At 40.4% G+C, this 24,102-nt stretch overlaps 1 protein-coding gene across 1 annotated transcript in view; it reads right to left on the bottom strand.

Annotated features, from left to right (window-relative positions):
* LOC306744535 (mannosyl-oligosaccharide 1,2-alpha-mannosidase IA) overlaps positions 1–24,102 on the bottom strand; it is a gene marked incomplete at its 5' end in the record, with an annotated part of 167,552 nt that overhangs the window by 17,649 nt on the left and 125,801 nt on the right. Inside the window, one exon of the mRNA XM_079227195.1 lies at positions 2,604–2,698. Within this exon, the coding sequence (XP_079083321.1) occupies positions 2,604–2,698 (95 nt within the window). The remainder of the gene's footprint in view (positions 1–2,603; positions 2,699–24,102) is intronic.

Below are 24,102 nucleotides of genomic sequence, written 5' to 3'. Positions count from 1 at the left end.
GGGAGATAAAAAGGTGGGAGGTGGGTGGTGTGCGAGTCAAAGAGTTTGCCACTCTGATGAATGCATTCATTAAAAGTTTGCGGGCTACATCATTAGTAGCTCTGGCTCGAGTCACATCTGATTCGTCCTTTAAGAAGAATCAATCTGAGAATCAAAGCGGAGGTGCAGGGCAGCGGGTGGTGTGTTTATGTATGTTGGGAAAGGTGGAGGAGATGGGAGCACTCGTTAATCTTTTCACCCCTTTTAACAAACACACGCTCACACTCTTCCAAAGCTATCAGAAAAATAATTATGTGTAGAAAATACAAAAGAAATGCAAAAATTAATAGCGCATGTCACGCATAATATGCTTGGGAAATTGACATTTTTGTGCATCTCAACAGAAGTGTTAAAATAATTCAAATGTTTGATGTTGACTAGAAACACAAACACATAAATACAACTGTGACCTTTCACTATGAAGGTGTTAATTGCCATCAGGATCATCTTTATCATCTTAAAGAGCTTTTTAAGCAAGAGCAGTACAAACCGCTAACATTGCGTTGTTCTTTTAAAATGCTTATTTGTTTATTTTAGGGGGCTGTGTATTACAGTATACACACACATGTTGCCACAGTTTAAACTGTTAATTTATCCACAAAATATTCTCCCATAGAGTGCAAGTCAAAACCTTAAATTTCTCCTATTGGGATGTTGTAAAATTATACAGAATATACTATGCTATGATCAATATTTAGTTTGATATGGTTTCTCCCACCCGCCCCCCAAAAAAAAGCATAAAAAGAAAACTCCAGGATTATGGATCTGGCCTCTCCTGCCCAGCACCACTGCTGAGGCTAGCTTGAGCAGATGGGGTTTCAAAGCTACGCAACCAGCTGGCAATCTTTCCATTAGAAATGTAGCACATTTTGTTTACTGTCCAATAAGAAAAATAAACCCAGAATTGAGAAGCAGGAACTAGACAATGTGTGGAAAAAAACAAACTGATTTTGCTAATCCTTTCAGCAAGATCTAGTGTATGCTTTCATCTTTTGGACATCTGGTGTATTGTACCAGCGCAGATTGTAACATGTTTGACAAAATAACACAAACATGCAGGAAAAGACTCATAACACCAAGTAATGCACAGGAGTGCTTCACTTATAGAATAAAATAATTCCCACATGGAGTCAAAAGCACAGGCTGTGCAGCAGAACTGAACTCCCCTGTGTGCAGACTGCCTGCTTGTGTTCTGTTACACATTGCATATGTTCTTCTCAAGTGACACGTGTGTGTGTGTGTGTGTGTGTGTGTGTGTGTGTGTGTGTGTGTGTGTGTGTGTGTGTATATATATAGAGTGGATACGCTTGTTTGTCTGTCTGCACAACACATTGCTCCATGCACCCCACATGACCGCAGTATGGGCAGCCTGGTGCCTCTTGCCCATCTGCAGCACAGCCCCATGTTGGTGATGTAGCAAGAATTAACTGTAGAAAAGGGTAATTAAATCCGCCAGCAGCTGTCCAGCTTGGCTGGCAAGTGGTAGCAGGTGGATGACAGAGGAGCCAGGAAGTATTTTATAAAATAAGATTGAGCAATGAGAGGATAAACTGGAGGATTTACAGAAATCTTTAAAAACAGAGACAGTAAAAAAAAGAAAGGAGATTGAATAATTGTAATATTTTCAATCCACTCACAGGACACTTCATCAAACTGAAACATGAAGTAAACTTGTTCCGCTGGTGTTCGTGCATGAAAGGTAAAGGCAGGCTGTGGGTATGTCGGCTAGCGAGAATAATTTGACTGTCACAGTCACTGACAGTGTTGTTATCAGCATCACTTTGTCAGATTCTTCTGTCTCACTCTAAAATTGTTAAATCAAAAAACGAGAGGCACAATGCACATCGCCACTCTTGCTTAAGAGAATCAAACCAAAATCCAAACACAGAGATTCACGATCTGAAAACATGAAATATGAAAATAGCTTGATGCCGTGTTGCGTGACCGTGGCATTAACAATATCGTGTCAGTAAAGAGTTTTAGATTAGAAAGGTAATGTTTGGAACAGATTACAAATTAACACAACTCATTTAAATGCAAGCACATATTATTCATGACCCTCCAATGTATAACACAGATTAATTCTCATCCAAATATTATGGTCACTGTAAAGCTCAGCCTGCAGCTGCTCCATTGTCAATACACAGACTGTGGGCCTATCTGTGAGACTTTCATTTCTTATTTATGCACAGAAAATGTGGTGTAATTTCTAAAAATTCATGTGGAGTTGCAATTTGTTATGAAACAACAGATAAGTAGTAGACAAATCTGCTTTCTTCTTTTAGAATATTTCTTCAAAATAAGATGAAAGTTAAAGTTCAGTGTTGTGGTTTCTAACTTAACTGAGGATTCAGAGGAAACTTGAATACACTATTGGCTTTTTCAGTAGTTGTTTACATCGCTCACTAAAAACTTCACGTTTCTTGAATCGAGCCCTGGCTCTGGTTCCTTAAGGATGAATGAACTGCATGTGCGCCGATAAATGCCAGCCAGGGTAGTAACTTGATATTGCCTTTTATCAGGATGGAGGACTTTTGGAGGTGAAGGCTGGTGCTGAGACTCACCTCCCCAGGTTAATGACTCCTCGGGGGATTCCTGTTGGCGTGTTGAAGGCAGGCAGCAACTTCTCTCCCAGTTCCAACACTTTATTTTTGTACATCTGGACAGAAAATACAAAAGAAGGCAACCTGGTAAATATACAAACAACACACATTTGACATGGGCAGACATACACACACACACACACACACACACACACACACACACATATATATACATATATATATATATATATGTATATATATATATATATATATATATATATATATATATATATATATATATATATATATATATATATATATATATATATATATATATATATATATATATACACAGTATATATGTATATATATATATATATGTATATATCTATATATATATATATATGTATATATATACACAGTATATATATATATATATATATATATATATATATATATATATATATATATATATATATGTATACACAGTATATATATATATATATATATATATATATATATATATATATATATATATATATATATATATATATATATATATATATATATATATATATATATATTACAACCTGTCCTCTCAGCCAATTTAAAATAATCAGTCACAAGCTAGGAATCACAGGTCTGCAAACATGTCCTGTCCAAAGCTAATTATGTGAAACATAAGGCCTACTACAACAGAACTGCAGAAGGATTAAAAGCAATCTCATCGAGGCAATCTACAACAGTCTATTTAAAACCGCTCTTCCTCCCCATCTCCATCTCCACTGGGCCAGACTCCCTGAGGAAAAGTTAATGTATCAGCTTATGAGCGGCATTATCAGTCACCCATTAGCCATTAGCCAGTGGGACCAATGTTTGAAAGAAGAAGAAAAAGAAAGAAATGTAAGGCAGTTGAGAAAGATATTGAAACCCTGACAAAGAAAGAGACGTCTGAGGAGACAAAGGTAGCAGAGCAGAGGCGAGAGGAAAGGGGGAGATTCAAACAAGAGACTAGAAAGCCCTGAAGACGAGAGAGAGCGAAGAAAGTGATTGAGAAGAGACAGACATGTTGTACGGAGGGAAAACAGAGTCAGGACAAAGGGCAGCCAGAAAGGCAACAGTGTGGAGTGACTCGGCAGAAATATTGTGACGAAGAGAAAACAAATTGCAATCAGATGTAGAAACCACTGGCATTCACTATTACACTTGAAATGTTTTTACCATGTAAAGTGCCTTTGTTGATTATTATTATTATTATAATTTGTAATCACAGTGCAAGCAGTCTGTAGTAGCAAAGTATTACTGTACAGTGTACATATGCTGTGTAATTATTCATAGTAACCTGTCCTTTGCTGCAGTTTGGGAAAATCATTTCTAAATATTCTCTTTTTCTCAATGCTTCATACCTTAACACACATCTAGTATTTGTAGACATTTCAAAAACCTTTCAAACGTACGTAGACTATTCAGAAGTCTCACACTCCTGTGCTTTAACATGCCTATTTCACAGCCAGTAGCAAGCAGCGTCCTCTTTAAGCCTACCCATGAGCCTTTGCATGAAACGCTCACGCATGTCATTGGAGTCGAGAGTGAGTACCATTGGATTTTCACAGCTTTACAAAAACACTGCATCACATACTCTCACTGTCAAGACCAAGGGTTTGTGAAATAGTTGCAAAGTAAATGAATTGGATGATTGAATGAATGAACGAATAAGACATCGAGATGTTGAATTGACAACTGCGGTTTCCAAAGTGCAGTTTTCAAAGATATTCTCACAGATGCTGTCAAAAGATCTTTTCTGTTGCGCAGGTTGAATACCTACCTGACAAATGAAGCAGTGCATTGAACAAGATCTTCCAGACTGTTCCCTTAAAGCACTATAGTGCTTCATCAGGTGTGTTGTGCCATTTCTTAAATCACTCCATGTATTAAATAGTGCATTCTATTTATTTGAGTGGGACATGTGTCCACTATTTGTCTCCAAACACAAGAACGATTAATCAATAGGTATTAATTAAGTATTGCCTGTGCAGCCAAAGCCTGATATGAATCCTATTCTGTGCCACACACCTCTATTGTTGTCCAAAAACATAAAAACTCCTCAGTGAGCCAGATCTTTGCACTGGGTGACATGTTCCTTCATTATCATGCACCTGTGTACTGCACACACCTTCCAGCTACCGTAAATAATCACGATAAATGCAGTTTTTATTCCCGTCTGAGTAATGTTAGAGGCGTGTCTGGATACTGGTTTTAAAACTTACGCTGAGACATCCTGAAGGTAACAACACTGCAGACACTTTGTTTCCAAAATCAACACTTAACAACCAGCCTGCTGGTGCTTGTGTGTTTTTGAGTGTATTCATACGAAAACATTGTAAATATAGTTTACATGATGTTTGATAAATCCAAGCCAAGGTGTGAAAGAATTGCAGAGTAACAGTACTTTTACGTGTTCCATGTCATCATGGTGTTTTCCACCACGAATAATACCAGTTAATTTTGAAAAAATATATATCTATCTATCTATCTATCTATCTATCCATCCATATATATATATATATATATATATATATATATATATATATATATATATATATATATATATATATATATATATATGTTTTTATCACAGTATATGCATCTTCCTGAATCACAGATTTGACTTTGGGTACATCCCCGCACATGAAAGAGTGCATAGGGGCCGTTTTCTCGGGTTTGTTTGTTCCCCGAGGCGAGGATTGAGAGGTTTTAGTGGTAAACAGAAGTGGCAGACCTAGAAATGTTTCTCAGCGTTTCTCCACTGGCCTCTGACGATGTTTGCCATGGGAGAGATGCCTGCATGCTCGATACGAGTCTTCAGCGGTTAAGAGCTGATGGAAAGACCATTTGTGTCCAGCCTCCTTCCCGCCACTCGACAGGGAATTCCAGCTGAAAGGGAAGAGAGCGACCTGTCGCCTGTCACATCGGATCAATGTTGTTCTTTGCCGAGTTCCACCATTCTGCCATCTTATCAGAAGAAGCAAAGTAAACAAAAACTATATATATATATATATATATATATATATATGATAGATGAAACCAATCTCGAATGTTCTTGATAGCTTTGTATTGTTGGATGAATGGGTAGGTGGTGCAAACACACAGGGTGCAATTCCAATAGCACTTCAGTAATAAAGCTCACGTGGCGGAGGAGGCTCTCAGTGTGGCACAAGGGAGCATCGGTGTGTCGGTGAAGACAGATTTATGAACACGGCCCTTAATTTAATTTGTATGCTGCGTACAGTAAATCACAGAGCAGATGCCAGCCAAAGGGGTTTTGCTCTAATTAATCAAGTAATTCATAAACAGGCAAACAAGAATTAATGAGTGCAATATAATCTGCTGCCCCTGCTTCTTGACGTGAGTGTTTGGGTGTTATATATCCGAGAAAGAATGTTTGTGTGTGTGTGTGTGTGTGTGTGTGTGTGTGTGTGTGTGCCGTTTCATTTAAAAGCGCACGATTACACAAATTAAAGTATATTTCTGCAGTGAAATTTGAAATGACGCAAATCCAGCAAGTCTGTATGTGTGGGCTTGTTTTGAACTACGTGTGCGTTGAAAGTGTGTGTGTTTGTGTGTGTGCGTGCTCGAGCAGCGGCGGTGTTAGAAAGGACCGATGAGGAGAGATGGGACCAGGCGGAGTGTCATTAGTGCTGTTTTTGATAAAATAGAGAGCCAGGGGACTTGCGAGGGAGCGGACACAAACACACACATTAGGCCGAGGCTGCTCTGGATTCCGCCAGAATTAACAAGCAACTGTGTGCTGCCACCCTGTTTGAATCCCACTACTTTTTGACAGAAAAAAATAAAACAACAGTGCACTTTCCCACAAATATCTAAAACTCACACCTACCACCTTACGATGACAAATATTAACAGAAGTATCTCAACAATAGAGGTATGTGGCACAGAATAAGATTAAGATACTGTATATCAGGCTTTGGCTGCAAAGGCAATACTTAATTAATACTTATTGATGCATTGTGTTTTTTTTGTCTTTTCGTGAAAATAAAAAAATATAAACACCGTTACCTCTCTTATCTTGCTTGACTACTCATTTATTCTTGGCTCGACAAACAATCTATTATGTCTCACTAGTTTTTCCTTTCTTCCTCACATCGAGTCTGATTGGACAGGTGGCGGACACGCAGAATACATAATGTGGTAATAAAATAGCTAACTGTGCGACTAGCTGCTGATGTGTTTTAGCAACCAGCTGAGAGCTCTCAGCTGCACAAATCAGTCATTCACAGTGGCACTGATTCGATGTAAAAATGTGGGCTTTAAATGTAAGTACAAAGTCTTATCGTTTGTACCCGTCATCACCTCCTCTTTATTTACGTTGCTGAAATGTATGCCGGAGACAGAGAAAGCGGAAAACCTGATCTGCTGAAGCTGAGAAATGGACGATGAGCAGCAGTGTCATGGAAAACGTATCCCCAGTGCGAAGACAAATTTCATCTCAGCTTCGGCTTGTGGTTTCCTTGATCATGTCCTCTATTTCTGAGACCAAAGCACGAGAAGCGTGCATGCATAATGCTGTCTTTTTACAAGTCCGGTGCAGCAACCAGTTGCCACTGCAAAAACAAGTTTATTTGAAGTCACTTCAGGTTCCTTTGCTCCAAAAATAACGACTAAATCTAAAATCTCAGCGGGTGACATTTGATAATCTTCTGATGTCGCTGGCGGAGAAAATAGGTGTTTTTCCTTTAGACCACAGATAAATAATTCCTATTTGGCAGCTTATGAACAGAGATCTGCAAACTAACCTCTTCTGCCTCCATCACTATCTCAAAACAACATGCAAGTCCACAGTACTTTTCTAATCGTCTTTTCAGCTTGATCCGTCTATAAAACAGCAAAGAGGCAGCAGAGTCTGACAGCTCAGTCCACACAGGAGGAAGAACTTGAGCCCCACTGTTGTGTCATTTATAGACCCATAGAGAGCTTGTGACGACAGCGAATACCTGTGGATGGGACACAGAAAAAGACTGAAAAGGGTTTTATTTAAGTTGCTGATATTTGTGCCATCAACCTGTTGGGAAAGGCAAACAATATTAAAGACAACTTCCTAAAGGAGACGTTTTGAAATGTCTTGTCCAACCAACAATCCTAAAAATATTCAGTTTACTTTTACATGAGACAAAGAAAAACAGAAGGTCCTCACAGTTATTTAAGTGATTTCGGCAGCTGGGAAATCACTTAAATAACTAATCAATAATCAAAAGAGTTGCAGATAAATTATCTTCCATTTAACTTGATGCTTATTTAGATGTACTGAAAATAGATCTTGTTGACACATATTCAAAAATCTGTTTAAATTTTCTTTAGGGGTAAAACCGAACACGGATTTACAAGTCAACTCGCAAGTTTTGGTTTCAGCAGCAGCTAAATGTATTTTAGCAACATAAGAAAAAACATATATGGAACTAAACAAAATACAAAAAGTGAAACATGAGCCCTCTTTGGACGGGACTATCACCAGGTGACCTCATGTGATTTAGAAATGACCCTACATCTGTGTTTTGTGCGGCACATTAGCACTGAATACATGAAGTGAAGTCTGTATTTTACTCAAAATTACTGACATTGTAAATGCATTGTATGATGTGAAGGCTCAGCGCATCTGTTTATATGAAAAATATTATATTACATGATATATATTTAATATGTTGTACATTATTATATTACATAGGCCTATTAATGTTCATATACCACTGCTCTGGCCTCTGGCTCCAGTGTAAATGGTCTCCATAGAGAGATGAATTTGCATCCAAAATGCTGTCAAAACGTTCATTTATGCCGACGCAGCCTTCATAATTCTCAACCCGGAGAGATACAAAAAAAAACTTGAATAGAAAAACCTCCCGAAGAATATCAAAAATGTAATACAACCCTAAATCACTGAGATTTCAATTCGCACCGCAATATTATCACATGACTTATCACATGACTTATCACATGGCGTGGAATATTGACTTTTCACATTACAGACATTGTAGATTTGTGCGGGATCATGATCACAGATGACCTTCCGCAATTCCGCAATTATTACAAATCACTAGAGGTCCTCAGGTGCAACTCTTTCTGGATTAGAGCTTGAATTATTTTGTTGGAGCCTGCTGGCTTTGAAGAGAGCGTTGATGAGTTTCACTTTAAGTTCAATTCCTCTCTCAGAAAAGGCCGTCAGGCGGCAAGATAAAGCAGGGGAAATTAAAAAAAATATAGCGTCCACTTAAATGTAATCTCTCCGTCCACAGCAGTATATTGCTTTGCTGTCGCTGCTGCTTCCTGTTTTTCCAAACTATCCCTTTAGGTAAGAGATGAGGAGAGATACGGTGCACAAACGCATATGAAAATTAGGCACCATTTGAAAACAAATGAAAATGCTGACCAAACTTCACCATAACTTAAACTGTCCACCTGCGGGGGCATGTCTGCACTCTGTGGGTGTTTGTTTTGTGCATTGTTATTTCTGAGGAATATTATTTCAAGGTTTCAAGTTTTAAACTTTGCCCACACCCACATTCATGCTAAAACATGGTTTAACGGCTGCTGCTGGCTGGAATATGTCTACTTTTTAATTCTGCTGAGACCATAATAGGATGCTCATTTTCTCAGAGCAACTGGAACAAAAAGTCGATTCTTTATAAGCAGCGGCTGCACCTGGTTTGTTTAGTTTCTCTCCCAGTGGCATCGACCATTATTAGGATTTGTTTCTCTGTATCTTCATGGGCCTGTCGGGGGAACGAAGGGAATATTCAAAAGAAACAGATACATTTCAGGTATCTCAACGCTTGGAACACAGATTGGAAGGAATATTAGAAGTCTCAGCTTCAATCATCCTCCCCAATATTCATACCCTTTCAGTCGGATCTGACAAAACTGACAGGATGAGACCTTTTCTTGCACATTGATTTCGTTCTTCATTTCACAAGCTGCTGGTGCGAGCTGACTGTGAAGCAGAAGTCCACAGGTCGCAGCACCCTCACTCACTGTGAACAACATTGTTGCCTTTGAGCAAGCTTTATCCTGCATCCGGAATATTCCGCTCCAGATGACGGCTGTATTGAGCAGAATCTCTGGTGCGTGAAATTCATGTTGAATATTCAAAACTCTCTATTATATAGTAGGTTATCCTCAAGCCATTACTATAATAAAAAATACGGCAAGGTCATTTTAAAAAACAACATTTTATTCCATCCATGTCGTTCATTTCTTGGCGGATCAGAATTGTATTCTATTTTATTCGACTAAGCTGTAATCTTGTGACACACGTTTCAAAGTCTCAATCAGCAAAGCTGGCAGACTGACATAGATGTCTTCAACACTGTCTGCTAACTTGCAGCACGCAGTCCCACATCAACCCGGTGTTGGAGACGAAAAGTACTCTGCATAATTTATGCAGCATAGCATCGGCGGAGAGCGAGTAGGCGAACGTGCTAAAGCAGATCCAATAAATTAGACATGAGGACTTCTCGGAAAACAAACGCAGCAGTAAAATGGGAGTATCCACCAAAGCCCAAATTGAAAAACAAACAAGTGGCGGCTGCTCAATCAAGCCCCCGCTGGAAGGGAGCAGCTCTAAATTAGTCCACATTACAGCTATATTGTTAAGCAATGTTCATCAGCCTAAGCGTTCTTCTCTCAAGCACATGACCACCCACTTTCTTTCTACCCCTCCCTTTGACCCACTAAACTGGGCTTATACAAATCATTTCAGTTTGCCGACTGCTGCTACTGTATAATACAGCAGTCACAGTTGCTGTTATTCCTTACCATCCAATGATGCAATTACAGTGCACATATACTCTGTGCCTTGTGCTCCAGCTCTCCATCTTACCCGGAGCCTAATTACTGAGAATGAAAACACGCCATTATATCTGCCCTGTGTGTGTGCAAATGCCGGGAAAAAAAACATTTCCTGCCACACAGGATTATGGATGCTTGTGAAGATGCAGTTGATTGGTTGTCGTACACATAAATGGCCATTATTGGAATGGTTCAACTACAATATAATCTTTCCATATTACAGGGTAGCCACCGAGTGGCACTGTATGCTTCATTTCTTTTTTTCTGTGGGGAATCGGCCGATGCTGTTTTTAAATCCAAAACTGATTGTTGTGTGCAATTTTATTGCAATACCATGCCTGCCTGACATGAAAGAAGGAGAGGGGGGAGGATCAAGAGGGAAGAGTTAATCCTATCCATGTTCCACTGTTTAAAAAAATAATAATACAGGGACACTCCATTATAAAATGGTGTTGGATTTATGGAGCCATGTGTAGCAGCCTGTCACAGCAAATCACGGTGAGCCATTGTCATTCTACACACCTTGAGAGATAATACTGCTGGCACACTGGACATCATCAGCTCCCCTTGAGCCCCACTCTCTCAAGGCCCCACACAGGAAAAATAAAAGAGATTTCCTGTCACATAACTACACTGGTATGCTTGTTTGCATTGATGGATGTCATACAAGATCAACCATCTCCATATAGCAACAGACCAGACGGACCTGGTGTCCCATTAATAATTCAACTTACAATATGCCTGCTGCCGTAACCTCTCTGCCATCATTACTGGGGACGAAGAACAGGAAGAGTGGAGAATTGGTTGGAGAGGATGTCAGGTCCAGTTCTCATTAGGGCTATGACAGAGTCTCCCAGGCCTGGCGTAGGAGGACAACAGGCACCTCGCGGCCCACTGAGTCAGACAGAAGAACTAAGAGGTACCTTGTGTGGGCACCGGCAGACAATACTCCCAGAGCAACTGCAGGAAATCTGAGAGATCTTGTTAAAGTCTATGAGAGGAAAACTGCTTGAGACCGTCTGTTACATGCAAATGGCTAAGACAGTGTGAGACAGTGTGGGTGATGGATTTAAGTTTTCACACATCATTTTTTTTATATTCTGTCAGCAACTTACAATCATAAACAAAACCTCAAACTTTGAAGCCTGGCTAGATTCACCCAGATGCTCCACTATTCATTATACTCCTAAAGACGGAAACTGCACAAAGAAGTAGTGGATTACAAGTTTGTCCTTAGGGAGGTGCTAGAGGGCAGGCCATGCGCTCACTAAACTCTAAATTTGTGACATACATTTAAAATATCTTCTTTGCATTTTGAGGAAGAGGAAAGCTCATGTGTCTGAGATGGGAAAAAGTTAGTTAATTTGCCTCTCTGTCTTTTAGAGTTGGAGCTACATTCATTTTGCAGGTCATGAACCAAAGTATTAGGCAAGTTGAAATTTCACCAAAGGATTTCACTCCATGAATGGTCAGAGGATCGCATTTTTTGCAATTTATCCTCTGGGAACAGTGACAGTCTACACAGTTTGTGCAAACCCATCAAGTAGATGTTGAGATATGTTACCGAGTGAAACGACTGGAACTGGTGGTGCATGAGAAAAGGCAGAAGATCACCAAAGTCATGAGGTTTTATCCTCTGGAGATTACAATTTTGTCCAATATTTAGAGTTATTTTAGTCTGAAAAAAAGTGGAGGAGCAACCACAGACAAAAAATTGCTGCCGTAAAATACGAAAAAATCCACACCATACGAAAAAATCCACACCAACGCTGGACAATAAATATGATTGCAAATACCTGTTGTTCATTATCCCAAAGAGATAAACATGATCTGCGAGAATAGAGCCAGCAGATTGTACGAGAGTGGTAATGAGATTGGAGGAACACAATGCGGTGAGGGGGGGGGGCAAAGTGCAGAAGATAAAGAAGTCACAGCCACAGTGGGAGAGACAAAGAGAAAGAGAGAGAGAGAGAGAGAGAGAGAGGGTGGTTTATGTCTGAATCTTTGACCGGGATGAGAGGAGGCAAGGCAAAAATGCGGAAGATCAGATTTGGGTTATCTGTGTGGCCTTGCATGCATCTGTGGTTCAGTTGGCGATACAAGCAAGTTGTTTGTGGAGTGAAAGAGCGTGAGAGAGATACATGGGGCTTCTTTAAAAGCTCCTGATGGCAGAGCTGGGCTTCAAAGCATCGCCTGCTTCATCAAAGACTCGACTCAGTGGAGGATATGGCCACTGTGATGCCACGCATGTTGGGGAGCGACGGAGTGTAGAAGCCAGAGAGAGGGAGATGTTTGCTTGAGAATGTGTGTCCTCTTCATCTGTAGATTAGGACGCCATATAACATGCTTTCAGAGACTAATGTTTTATGGCACGAATCCCTCATTGGGGCATCTGCAGGAGGTTTGTGTTGTCAGCGGCTAAGAGGAAGGTGGTGAAGAGACATAGCCATGCAATGTTTTCTATCATATCCCAATGGACCTCCACATTGAAACAAGGGGCGTGGCTGGTTTGAGTGACAGGTGGGTGCTGTGTCAGATGGGACCGCAACCAACAATTCACCTCTTTTTCGGGATAAGCTGGAAGTTATGCTGTGTCGTCATTGTTACGATGGCGATGACTGGAGCCGCCCACTTTGAGCTTCACAGCGGCTCTCTAGAACCTTCTATGACATCATGGAGACTACGTCCACGTCTTCGTCTATGGGTACAACTGCGTGTACCCGGGAGGCTACAGAAGTGCAGTCAGATGTGTCAGCCAATGCGGCACATGCTGTCGTTTAACTCCAGTGTCTTTCGAGTAAAGTTGCTGCCATAAATGACAAAAACTCAATGTAATGTAATCTATCTTCCTTAGAAACGCCTACATAATCATCAAGCCTCCATAGAGTCCGTTAAGAAAAGGCAATTCAGCTTAACACAGTGCACAGTCTGTGTTGCGTAGATAACCGCTATTCAGACCCACTAAATTTCCCTGCTTTTCCTAGAAAATTGAAACGAGTGAAACACTCCAAGAACTCAATTTCATAAGTTCTGCAAAAGGGTTGAGAGCAGCTCACTTGTTAAAATGATAGACATGTAAATGATGACGTGTAAAAATGGGGGGATGGGAAAGGCATTAACTCAGTCAAAAAAAACTATTTGAGATGGTAATATATACAATTATACTGTACTTTTGTCAATGCATGTTTGATCCGTCTCTCATACGAGAGTGTGAGTCGTACCAAAAGGTGTCACATTGCTGCAGAGCCCATCTGGAAATGCAGAGACGGTAGTTCGACGGTGTTTTTTTGACACATAAATTAAGCTGTGCCTGCACTCCTGCAGACACGACAGTAATGTCAGAAAATGCGGTAGACAAGGACTGATCTGAGAACTGTAAAAAAACAAGGGGGCATGTAGGGGTCACATTCAGCTTCAGTCTCAGGCACTTTGAACTGGAAACTAATACAAAAACAGGCACCAAACACAAATTCTATTAATAAAGGAGCAGTTTTGATGTTCAATCTTTGCAACCTTGTTTTCTTTCCCCCATAGCTGTGCAATGAGAACATGTTGTATGACATTTACCTTGGCCTCCCATATTACACCACGTGCTTTCACATCTGACGTGGATGGTGTGATAGCGCTGTGAGGCTTTTCTACCACAGCAGAGAAAAATGTGTCCACCTACTAAAGCCTGCTGGTACATTTCTTTAGTGAATTGTACCAGTGTTTAGACACATGAATTATTGTAAAAATCCCATTTTGACAACAAGACGCTTGGTCACAAGGTGATTCACTGAGTGCAGCGAATGCAAGAATGTCATTCTGTTACGAGGCCTGAGGTCAAGCGTACTCAAGTGTCCTTGAGCGAGACAATTCATTTCTATCTGTTGTTAGCTTGCTGTTGTGCAGCCGATCTTCTGCTCTGAGGAGCAAAATGCCGAATCCCTGCAGGCTACCGTAGAGAAATACAAAACACTGCGTACGTAAACTCTGGAAAAACCCATCAACCAGAGACATGCCTTCAGGCTTTTGTCAGCTTCTGCTTAACAGCACTACACAGAGGCATTAGTGATGACATGCCATTTTGCCAGTGATCTAAAATGCTAGTTGCAGCCCATATCAAAAAATACCCTGAAGATATGAGGCATATGGCATTATATTCCACTCGATCCTCCACAAGCTTTATGGTGTATCCTCTTGATTCTCTCAGCACCGACCTCCATCCGTGAGGCTATCATCCTCTCTGAGTCTACCTCGGGGACCTACTTAGATGGCAATGCATTCTCCTCTCCGATTGGCCTGGCAGGCTTCCTGTTGCCGCGTACATGCTGTTGCCATGGTTTTGGCTGGAGCCGCGCTGCAGTTTTCGCTAGCTCCATCTGTCTTGGGTGTCAGCGCGGTGGAAAACGCTGTGATTCCACTCATTTTCTCACCGGGGGGTGGCATCCATCCTGCTGCCACTCCTCTGTCTCCGCACTGGCACACATCAACACAATTCCAGACTCGAGTTCAGACACACTGCTCCGGCAGTAAAGAGGATTTCTGTTTGGGGTTGGACATGCTTCATCAATGTGAAGGCAAAAATAATGTTAGGAAAGCTGAACAGATTTGCTTCACTCCTGCCAAAAGACCCAGGTGCAGGATTCAGGCACTGCGAGTGAGAAAAAAACAAATAAATACTGTGGAGCTATTCTAAGCCCAAAGAGAAAAGAGGTCACTTATATGAGCAAAATGTTAAACTGTCTTACATTTCATAATCAAACTGCTGCTGCACATTCTGCACTCCGCTTTCCTTTAATTCCCAATTTTCCATCACTGAATACTTTCTACTTTATTTTGATCCGAAGAATTGAAAAGTCTGGACATGTAATGCCTGAACAATTCAAGTTTGACTATATCAGGACATAGCGCGGTGACAGTCCCGGTAACAATGGTGCAGTATTGAATGTGTGCCCACTGAGGCAATGCCGGAGCAGAGCCATGCTTGAGGGCATCTGGCTTGTAGCTTTTCTACCTGAGATTAGAACCTGTAATACTGTAGTCACTGGTCCCTCGCCATTTCTCCTGGAACAAGCCAATAATGTTCGGTCAAGGTTTTCCTCGAGGGGGGGCGGTTGTTGATTTTGCACAAACGCAATTCGCATATTGGACAAACCCAGAGAAATGCAGTCAGGCCACTAACTAGAAGAAAGACAAGATTTCTCTGCAGCTACAGGCATGACCAACAACATAAATAAACATGAATCATTCTGACACTCTTCTCCGTAAGAGGAGTGCTTGGAGTTTTGACCTATCACAAGAACAGGGATATCTTTGGGCTGAAGACGCTGGGCTGAACATTCTTAAAAGATGGTAAGTAATGGTGTCTGATATTCCCCAGACCCCTCGATGTTCGAGGCCCCGGGGTCATCTGAGGGATCTCTGTCCTGCCACAAATGTCACAGCTCATAGATATTGCATGTGCCTCTGCCTTTTGATGCTAATTAAATGTTACTGCTCACCAAGCGCCAGGAAGAAGAGGGGAAGAAGTGTGAAGATGGATAGAAAAGGGAAATATAAAGAGAAACGTTTGCATGATAGGAAACTATGGTCCGCACAAAAATACATGGAGACACTTTCTCCAACACTTACAGTAAACTGCAGCAGGTGACATAATATGGTGATGTAAAAAGTTGAGAAATGGAATTTAACTAATAAAAGATTGGTTATTTGGGTTTCTGAGACAATTGCCCAGATTGTGTAATTGTATTGTTCTGTGTCCATGCTCTGTGTTTCATTCTCTTTCGTGAAGCACTTTGTAAAGTCTGCTAAATCACTGATCGTGTTTCTCTCTTTAATAACAACAACAGAATCATGAATCAATGCTATAATAATGTTGGAGAAGCTTGCAGATGTTGCACAATCAATTGCACTTCTTCTTTGCTTTTATTGTATTCGGAGGTAAGTGGAGGTAATGAAATGTACATTTGAAATGACATATGGCCCAATCAATATTGGATTTTTCAAGCAAATACAATACAATGATTATATTTGGGAGTTTAAAAGGCTTTGTAAATGTCTTTTAAAGAATGTGGATGCCTATTTATGTCTTTGTGTTTTGACTGTGCAAACACAGCCTTAATTGTGAGACTAATCATGAATTGAGTTTTAGTTGCGATTATACACAGCTTTATTGTATGCATCAGGCTTTAAAAGCAAGAGGAGAAGGGGATAGATGCAAGAGCGAATGCAAGAATACCAAATTAGAGTTAGATTTGAGTGTGATGCACTAAATCAATATTCTCTCTGGAGCAGAACACATTTGTCAGCCCGGTCAGATAAAATAAACAACTACGCCTTTCCCTCCCGAAGGTGAGGAGGCTGATCACACAGTGAAAAACGTTTTAAAAATCAGTGTGAACCGAAGTCTTGGGGCCACAGACTGGGAGAAAACTGACTAACATCACCGTTCACAGGCAGCCCACCATCTGTGAGCAGCATTACTGTTACTTAGCTCGGGGAAGAAATGTGCACACAAAGAGGGTGCGTGATGGGGGCTGACCCTGACGGGCAACACTGAGGCCGAACAACACCAGGCGGCCATCAGCTCGCCACTCGGCTGAGAGACAGCTGTTGATCGCATCAGGAGGTCCTCAATCTATGAGCCAGTGGAACAACAACGAGCTGCAAAAAGGGTCCGGCTTTAGCCCTCATCAAAGTGTGTGTGGGTGTGTGTTTTGGTTGGATTTGTCACATCTGAGTGAGTGCCGTTATGTGGATCAGTGGTTGGCCCTGCATTGGGAGTCAGCTGTTTAAATGTTATTTACTGACGCGTAGAAAACAATCAGCTTAACGCAGCGCTACATTACCAATTATTTGCCATTCAGTTACAACAGAGCAAATCCTACACAGAAGAGTGTGACTGTGTTTGTGAAGCTTCACTAGAAAGTGTCAGGGGAATAAATGTATTCGTCCATGGATATAGATGTGCTTATATTCTTTGAAAAGGACAAGTAGTTGCGCTTGCGAAAGTCACCTCAGTGTGGTTATTTTTGCTTTTCCCAGCTAAAGTCAGCAGTAATCAGGAGAGCGCTTCATGCAGAGTGGCGTTCGTTAACGTCCCGGTCAGGACGCCCAGGCTTTGTTAGGAGAAATCACAGGTTCTGTCGCCCGGAATAAGTCAGCCGTCTCCACCGAGGCTGTGAGAGCAGGCTGCTGGTCAGCTTGTATTAATTTGAGAGGGCTGCAGAGACTTGCTGTGTCCACAGTCGTGACAATAGCAGAGCCAAGGTGTCTCCTGGGAAGGTGTGCTGTCACTCCTGCCACAGCAATGTCCACACAGGAGGCTGAACATTTCCTTTTCCTTTTCTTTCTTTCTTTGCAGCAGAAGCTGGCACTGCTACGGCTTATTTCAAACAGCGGTGGCATGTGCGAAGAGCTCACCTGTCTTTGTAGGAGTATGTGAGAGAAGAAAAAGCAGGAATGGTAGCTGGCAGCTCCTGCGAGCACCCAGTTTGAGGTGGCAGATGTGTCACATTGTGCGGGCAGCTACCTGCTTGGCAGCTATGAACCAGCTCACCGTGTCTCCATTTGTCACTTGCCTTCTCTTTCTCTCTTTGTTGTTCCCTCTCAGTGAGACTTCTTAGACCACCGATCCACTAATTTGCCATCGCCTCAAACATCCCAATTAGCAGCTAGCCACCGAAACAGCTTAACTGCTCGCCCAAATGTAAAAAGTCAGAGTATAAAAACAACAGAGAGGCCATTTGACGTTTGGATTCAGTAGTTTTCAGAGAGGAGAACCTGTGTTCACCTGCGGAAGGCAATTAAAGTGGCCTGAGTGTCTGACAGTAACTGCACATGAGTGCATAGCTTCACGATTACAGCTTCATTATATAAAAAGAAAAGCTTTGTTCTCCTTTTCTCATCTTTTTAGTTATCTCACTCTCTCTGATGAATATTACAGACACACACTTTTTTCCTCATATTCTAAATAGGTGGTTGTGAACCATTCATTACATTTTGCCTGACTTTTTTTATTCCCACAAGACAAGGTTACATTTACTAATCCATAAGTATTAAAGCACTTTTAAATTCAGTTATCGTATAGCAAACAAAACCTGACAGCCGGAGGTGAAGAGTAACTAAGAACATTTTCTAAAATACTGCGCTGTAGTTTTGAGGTACTTGGACTATACTGTGGCATTTCCATTATACAATACGTTTTGGTTTAGTGTGTGACAGTTACCTGGGTTTTCTACAGTTACTAAATATTCTCTTGTGGATGAAGACTTTACATACTGTAGTGTGCACACACTGTATATAACCGTCTTCTTACCAATACATTTTTGTTAATTTAAAAAAGGTAGAAGTTATATTCTCTTAAAACAATAACAAAATAATCTGTCAGTGCAATTAGATAATGTATTACGTGCTGAAAAAGCATTTTTTTTCTTCTTTTTGAGGGGGTTTTACCACTGCAACCTGCCTTGTTTTATACTGAAACATGTAGACAGTGAATTAGTGAAATTACTTTAAATGAGCAAATTGGTTTGACACAATAATCTTAATTCAAGGCCTATTTAATATTGAAATTTATAATCTCATTTTATAGTCCTCATCAGTGAATGGAATTTTCTCAGTTGCCATGGAGATTCAGTGGCATGGCTTTAATAAATTATTGTGGACTGAAATATTCTTCAGTTTATAATGTAATTCAAATTGGCTCAACCTCAACAAGCTCAAACACCAAAATGCTTGTTGATGCATAAATGATACTCATACAATAGCACAACACATATATACACACACCTTGTACAAGAACCTGTAGATTAAACAATTCAGACTTTTGTTGTTGTATTCTTGTATTGTGGAACTGCTACGTTTCCTTGAAAAATTATCTGAACGCTTCCTCTAACACAATAGAGAAAGCTAGAGGATTACTGAGGGGAGGGGTCAAAAGTTTAAGAAGCAATGGACAGGCATGAGAGAGAGTTTTTTTTTTTTTTTTTACTTCTGTGCAATACCTCGGGTGAGTGCCAGACTTCATGTCCGTGCTCCATGGGCAAAATGTGAGGATATGGACGGAGCCAAAACACTGTTTGGCACCAAAAGAAAGCACTTCCCTGCCTCACTACGATGGCACTCTGCCCAGTCACTGCTAGCCTTTGCTGGCTGCAGCCAGCTTCTCCACTTTGAAGCTGCGAGGACATTTTCTCCCCATGAGCGTCTGACAGGCAAATCAAGACATGTTTCCCCCACTGAGTTACAACGCAGGTTAACTTGATCAATGCAATCACAGAGCTGGCGACAAAATCCTTCTAAGATGAGGTTCATTAAGGCCCAAATTAGCATGCAACTTCAAAGGAACGCGCCCTGATTGGCTCTGATTGATATCATTAGGAGAGCGGTGATTGTGCAGCCACAGCTCTCTCTGTCAGTTGGCTGTAAAAACATAAAAAATGTCCTCAGACAGAAAGAGGAAGCCTTGACCTGATATGGATGCCTGGAGCTGAGCCGAGGTCACCATGTGTTCATTTCTTGGATGTAATGAAATGTCGTGCTGGAAGAAATAGGTCCAATCTTGGCCCACAGAAAAACAGTTTGGATGATGGGAGAGGAATTGTTGGCAAATGAGCTCAAGGGGAGCAGAAATAGTGGCGGAATTGGTAGCGGAGGATTGACATGTTCTTGATTCACTGAGTAAATGATGTGGAGGAAGCAGGTGGAGCCGGGCAGAACAGTGGTGGTGTTTTCCGTGGGCTCCTGGGGTGTAATTACAGGGTAATGGAAAGATCACGTTTGAGGGGATGCTCATACATTTTACTTTTAATTTGAACAGACGCCGTGTGAACGGTTCACAGCCTGGACGTGAGGACACCACAGGGGGTCTCAAGATCAATCTGAGAGGACACAAATTAACAGAAGGAATACAAATGTTAAAAAATTAGGCCTATTTTTTCTGACGTTTCTCGATTTTCGGGGATTTTTTTTAACAGTTTTAATAAAGTCACATAAATAAGTTTTGAATAGTCCACTCTTGACCAGAGCTGAACATTATATATATATATATATATATATATATATATATATATATATATATATATATATATATATATATATATATATATATATATTTATTAACTATATGATTAGTTGATTAATTGATTGACTGAATATTACATGGCACCAATCTTGAGGTCCAATTTTAAAAAGCTGAGTCATGTTTCAAGTTAAAATAAAAAAAATGTGTTAGTTCCAACGTCGCAAATGAGGATTGATTGTCTTTGTTTTCATCAATAGTAAACCTAATTTGATTCTGGACTGTTGGTTGGACAACAACAATTTCAACATCAGCTTATGTTCTGGGATATTATGATGGCATGATGATAATTTATAGATGAATTTAGAAAATAATCAATAGAGTAATCATTAAAGGAAATAATCATTAGCCCTACTCTACATAAGCCAAAGTTCATGAATTTATCATGATCAACAGTGTTGGGTTCGGGTGCTTTTTCTTGTGAGATAGTGGCTCATTTAACCTCTTTAGGTCATAAAAAAACCTACGAAGAAAAAAATATAATAAATCTTTGTTTGAATACAACTTTATAGCGGCCATATCATCTTTGATGAAGAGTGACAAATACACTTTGCTTAAAGTTTAAGGGGTGGCAGGACAAAAAGGTTGGGAACCACTGCTCAGAAACAGAGTTTCTCTTTTTAACAACCTTTAACGTCATGAAATGAAGCCGTCTACCTGCGACCCATTGTCATGAATGGCATACAGTCCACCACAGTTTAACACAATGTGTACTCATTTGAATCATTTATTCAGTCTTGCCATTCATTAAAACATAAAGAGAGGAGATTAAAGAAATAAAACATCAACTTTATGAAAGTCAACTTTAAAAGCTATAAATATCCCAATATCCCTGCTGTCCACTCCCAATGATAATCTCACAACCCCTCACATTTAATCCTTAGACCCCTTATGGAAGGCCAGACTCGAAGGATGGGAAGATAATCTTTCCAGTGTTTCACAAGAAAAAACTACAGATTAGAAAGAAAAAAAGTCCTGGTTCCTAGAACTGAACATGGGTTTTACTTATTTAATGGGATGGGAACTATTGTTCTCGACAGTTTTGCACAAATCACATTGAGATTCTGCTGACTGTAACTGTCACGGTGAACTAAAGGTCACACGCATCTTCTAAAGAAGCAGGCACGTTTCATATTTCAAGGGAATAAAAACAAAACAAAGCATGGCTTAAAAAAGCTTGAAAAGTCTGATCTCGAATGGAGGGTACGAGGGATGAAGTGGATGCATTTTCCTTGGAGATGTCGGACGCTTTTTGAAAAATGTCACAATGCAAAAAGGAAAAGGAAAGTGAAGCGGCCGCTGGCAGAGAGGTGTCCCAGAGCATCATGGGTAGTAACACTCAACAGCTGCCAACTTCTTTCATGCAATGTGAAGACATCAAAACATATATGCCCTGAATCTAGTCTTCCACTTCCCTTAATCTTGTCTAATGTTCTGCCTTTGGGTTGCCATGGATACAGGTAGAGCAAGCGAGAAAGACAGAGAGGAAGACAAGCGACTGTGAACTCACTTTCACTTCATCTTTTTGATCCCTTTGATCACCAGGTGATTACAATTTCTAAGACAAGTACAGTAGTTTTGTGAACAGCAGCGACCATTATGATAATTGGGGGCCGGAATCATGCTTTTATTGCAGTAATTATGGAAAAGTCACAATGGCTACAATCACAATTATTGTTTTTACTGCAGCTGCAAAAACAAATTGTCCAATTACGGTCTCGAAGCAGATGAACTACAGACATGTATCCTTCTCCCTGCACCGTACTACATCTCAAACTAAGAGATGAATCTGGTGGGACGATGCCGGCCGCTTACTGATTGAAAATGAAATTGACAAGAAGATCCAGCTCCCGCCCCGTCAAACACGACTTCCTGTTTAGTGAATTCATCATTTCCATCTTAATGGGAACATTTGACACCTGCCAGCTCACATTGTGGGCTCATGTCAGAAAGCACCACAGTGTTCATCAGCGTGTGTGTGTGTGTGCGTGCGTGCGTGTGTGTGTCAGAAGGTCTGTCAGAGGCAGAGAAAGATGGAGAACGAGGGATGGAAAGGAATACAAACGTTGTGTCTAGGTTAAGATTGTGTATGTAGGTCATTCGTCGAATAATTGAATGAAGAAAGTTAATTATTAGAATGATTAATTATGATAGCCACCATCTCAGAGCACAGTATATGCTGTCAATCCAAAACATACAGAAGAAGATGGGACAGAAATCCTTTACGTGGAATAGCGTGCAAAAGGAGTTTAAATGTGAAGAATTCAAAACGTCATCGCACATTTTGGGTAAATAACCTTTGTTAAACATATCGGGTTCTTGGCTTACTTTATCTTCATATAAGTGTTGTCATTTTTAATGCTGCAAATAACGTTTACTTGGATCTCATTAAATGTAATAAAATATGTTATTAAATGGCAATCACAATTTTAGTCTTGACCTAACATTACCAAGATAATCACACATGCGTTGTGTGATTATCTTGGCACCCAAGTAAATTTGAGAGCACCCAAGTAAACTCGGGTGGCGAGTCTTATTTTATATTGTTTTATCCATTCATTGATTTTGTTTTTTATGTTGCCGTCTTGTTCGTGTTTACTTTGCAAAATCACGCTCAATGAGATTTAATTGAAGAAAAAAATAATATATTTAAAATAACCCTCAGCTCTAGCTCTGTAAAGGGGACACAGAAAGACTGCAGTCAGTCGAAGCTTTTGCCAGACCGTTCAACTGCATCGCCACATTAAAGTGGCCCCGATCAGCAGCCCCTGATGGAGCGATATGTGGGCCCATCTCCCCGTGTTAATCAGACCCAGACCAGCTGGGAACCAAAGCCATGTACAATCTGCCTCCTGGACTGATGCTGCTCTACAAAAGAAATAAGGAGGAAGAGGCCGATAAGAGTTATTGCTTAAGATTTGATCAATTCCTATTCTGCTTATCGATTTTGATCCCCATTCATTCCTGGTTCCAATATTTTTGCATATCACTGGGGAAGAAAATATATGTTGAAGGCAAAAAGTAACTTTATTTTCATTCGGCTTGAGTTGCAATAAACAGCATCACACATATGTATATGATTCTGCAGTTATTCACCATATGCATCACTGCCAAAAGCCCAATAATTGCTACCCTTTTAGGGCAGGCCGTATTAAACAGGAAGTAAACAATCCTTTCTGCTCTGACACATGATTAATGCGCTGTTGAGGTTCTGTTACCGTATGCGTGTTCAGACATAATGTAAAGCTAATTTTCTCCGTGCATTATTCTCCTTTTTGTTTGAGAAATATTTTAAATCTCGTCTTCCCCCCAAATGTCATGCTGCCTCAATGAACATTTAATAGCTTCGTTTGGGAAGCATCTACACCTTCCTGTCACCCAAGTTACTTCCACTAATGACAGTAAAGTTCATATATGGCTACATCTAAAGAAATACACATCTTAAGCACTTTTCATTAATTCTTTCTTACTTTCTGTATTATTTACCCCACATAAGAATTAAATGTGGATGGACAAAAAACAGCTGAATAAAAGAAGAGGTGTACATGACATCACTTTTTTACCGTTTCTGTTCCACAGAAATCAAATTGCTTTGTG

This window comes from Taurulus bubalis (genome assembly GCF_910589615.1).
Source record: "Taurulus bubalis genome assembly, chromosome: 12".
Classification (NCBI taxonomy): domain Eukaryota; kingdom Metazoa; phylum Chordata; class Actinopteri; order Perciformes; family Cottidae; genus Taurulus; species Taurulus bubalis.
The sequence above is the reverse complement of the archived record's forward strand: the minus strand, read 5'-3'. Positions and strand labels throughout refer to the sequence as shown.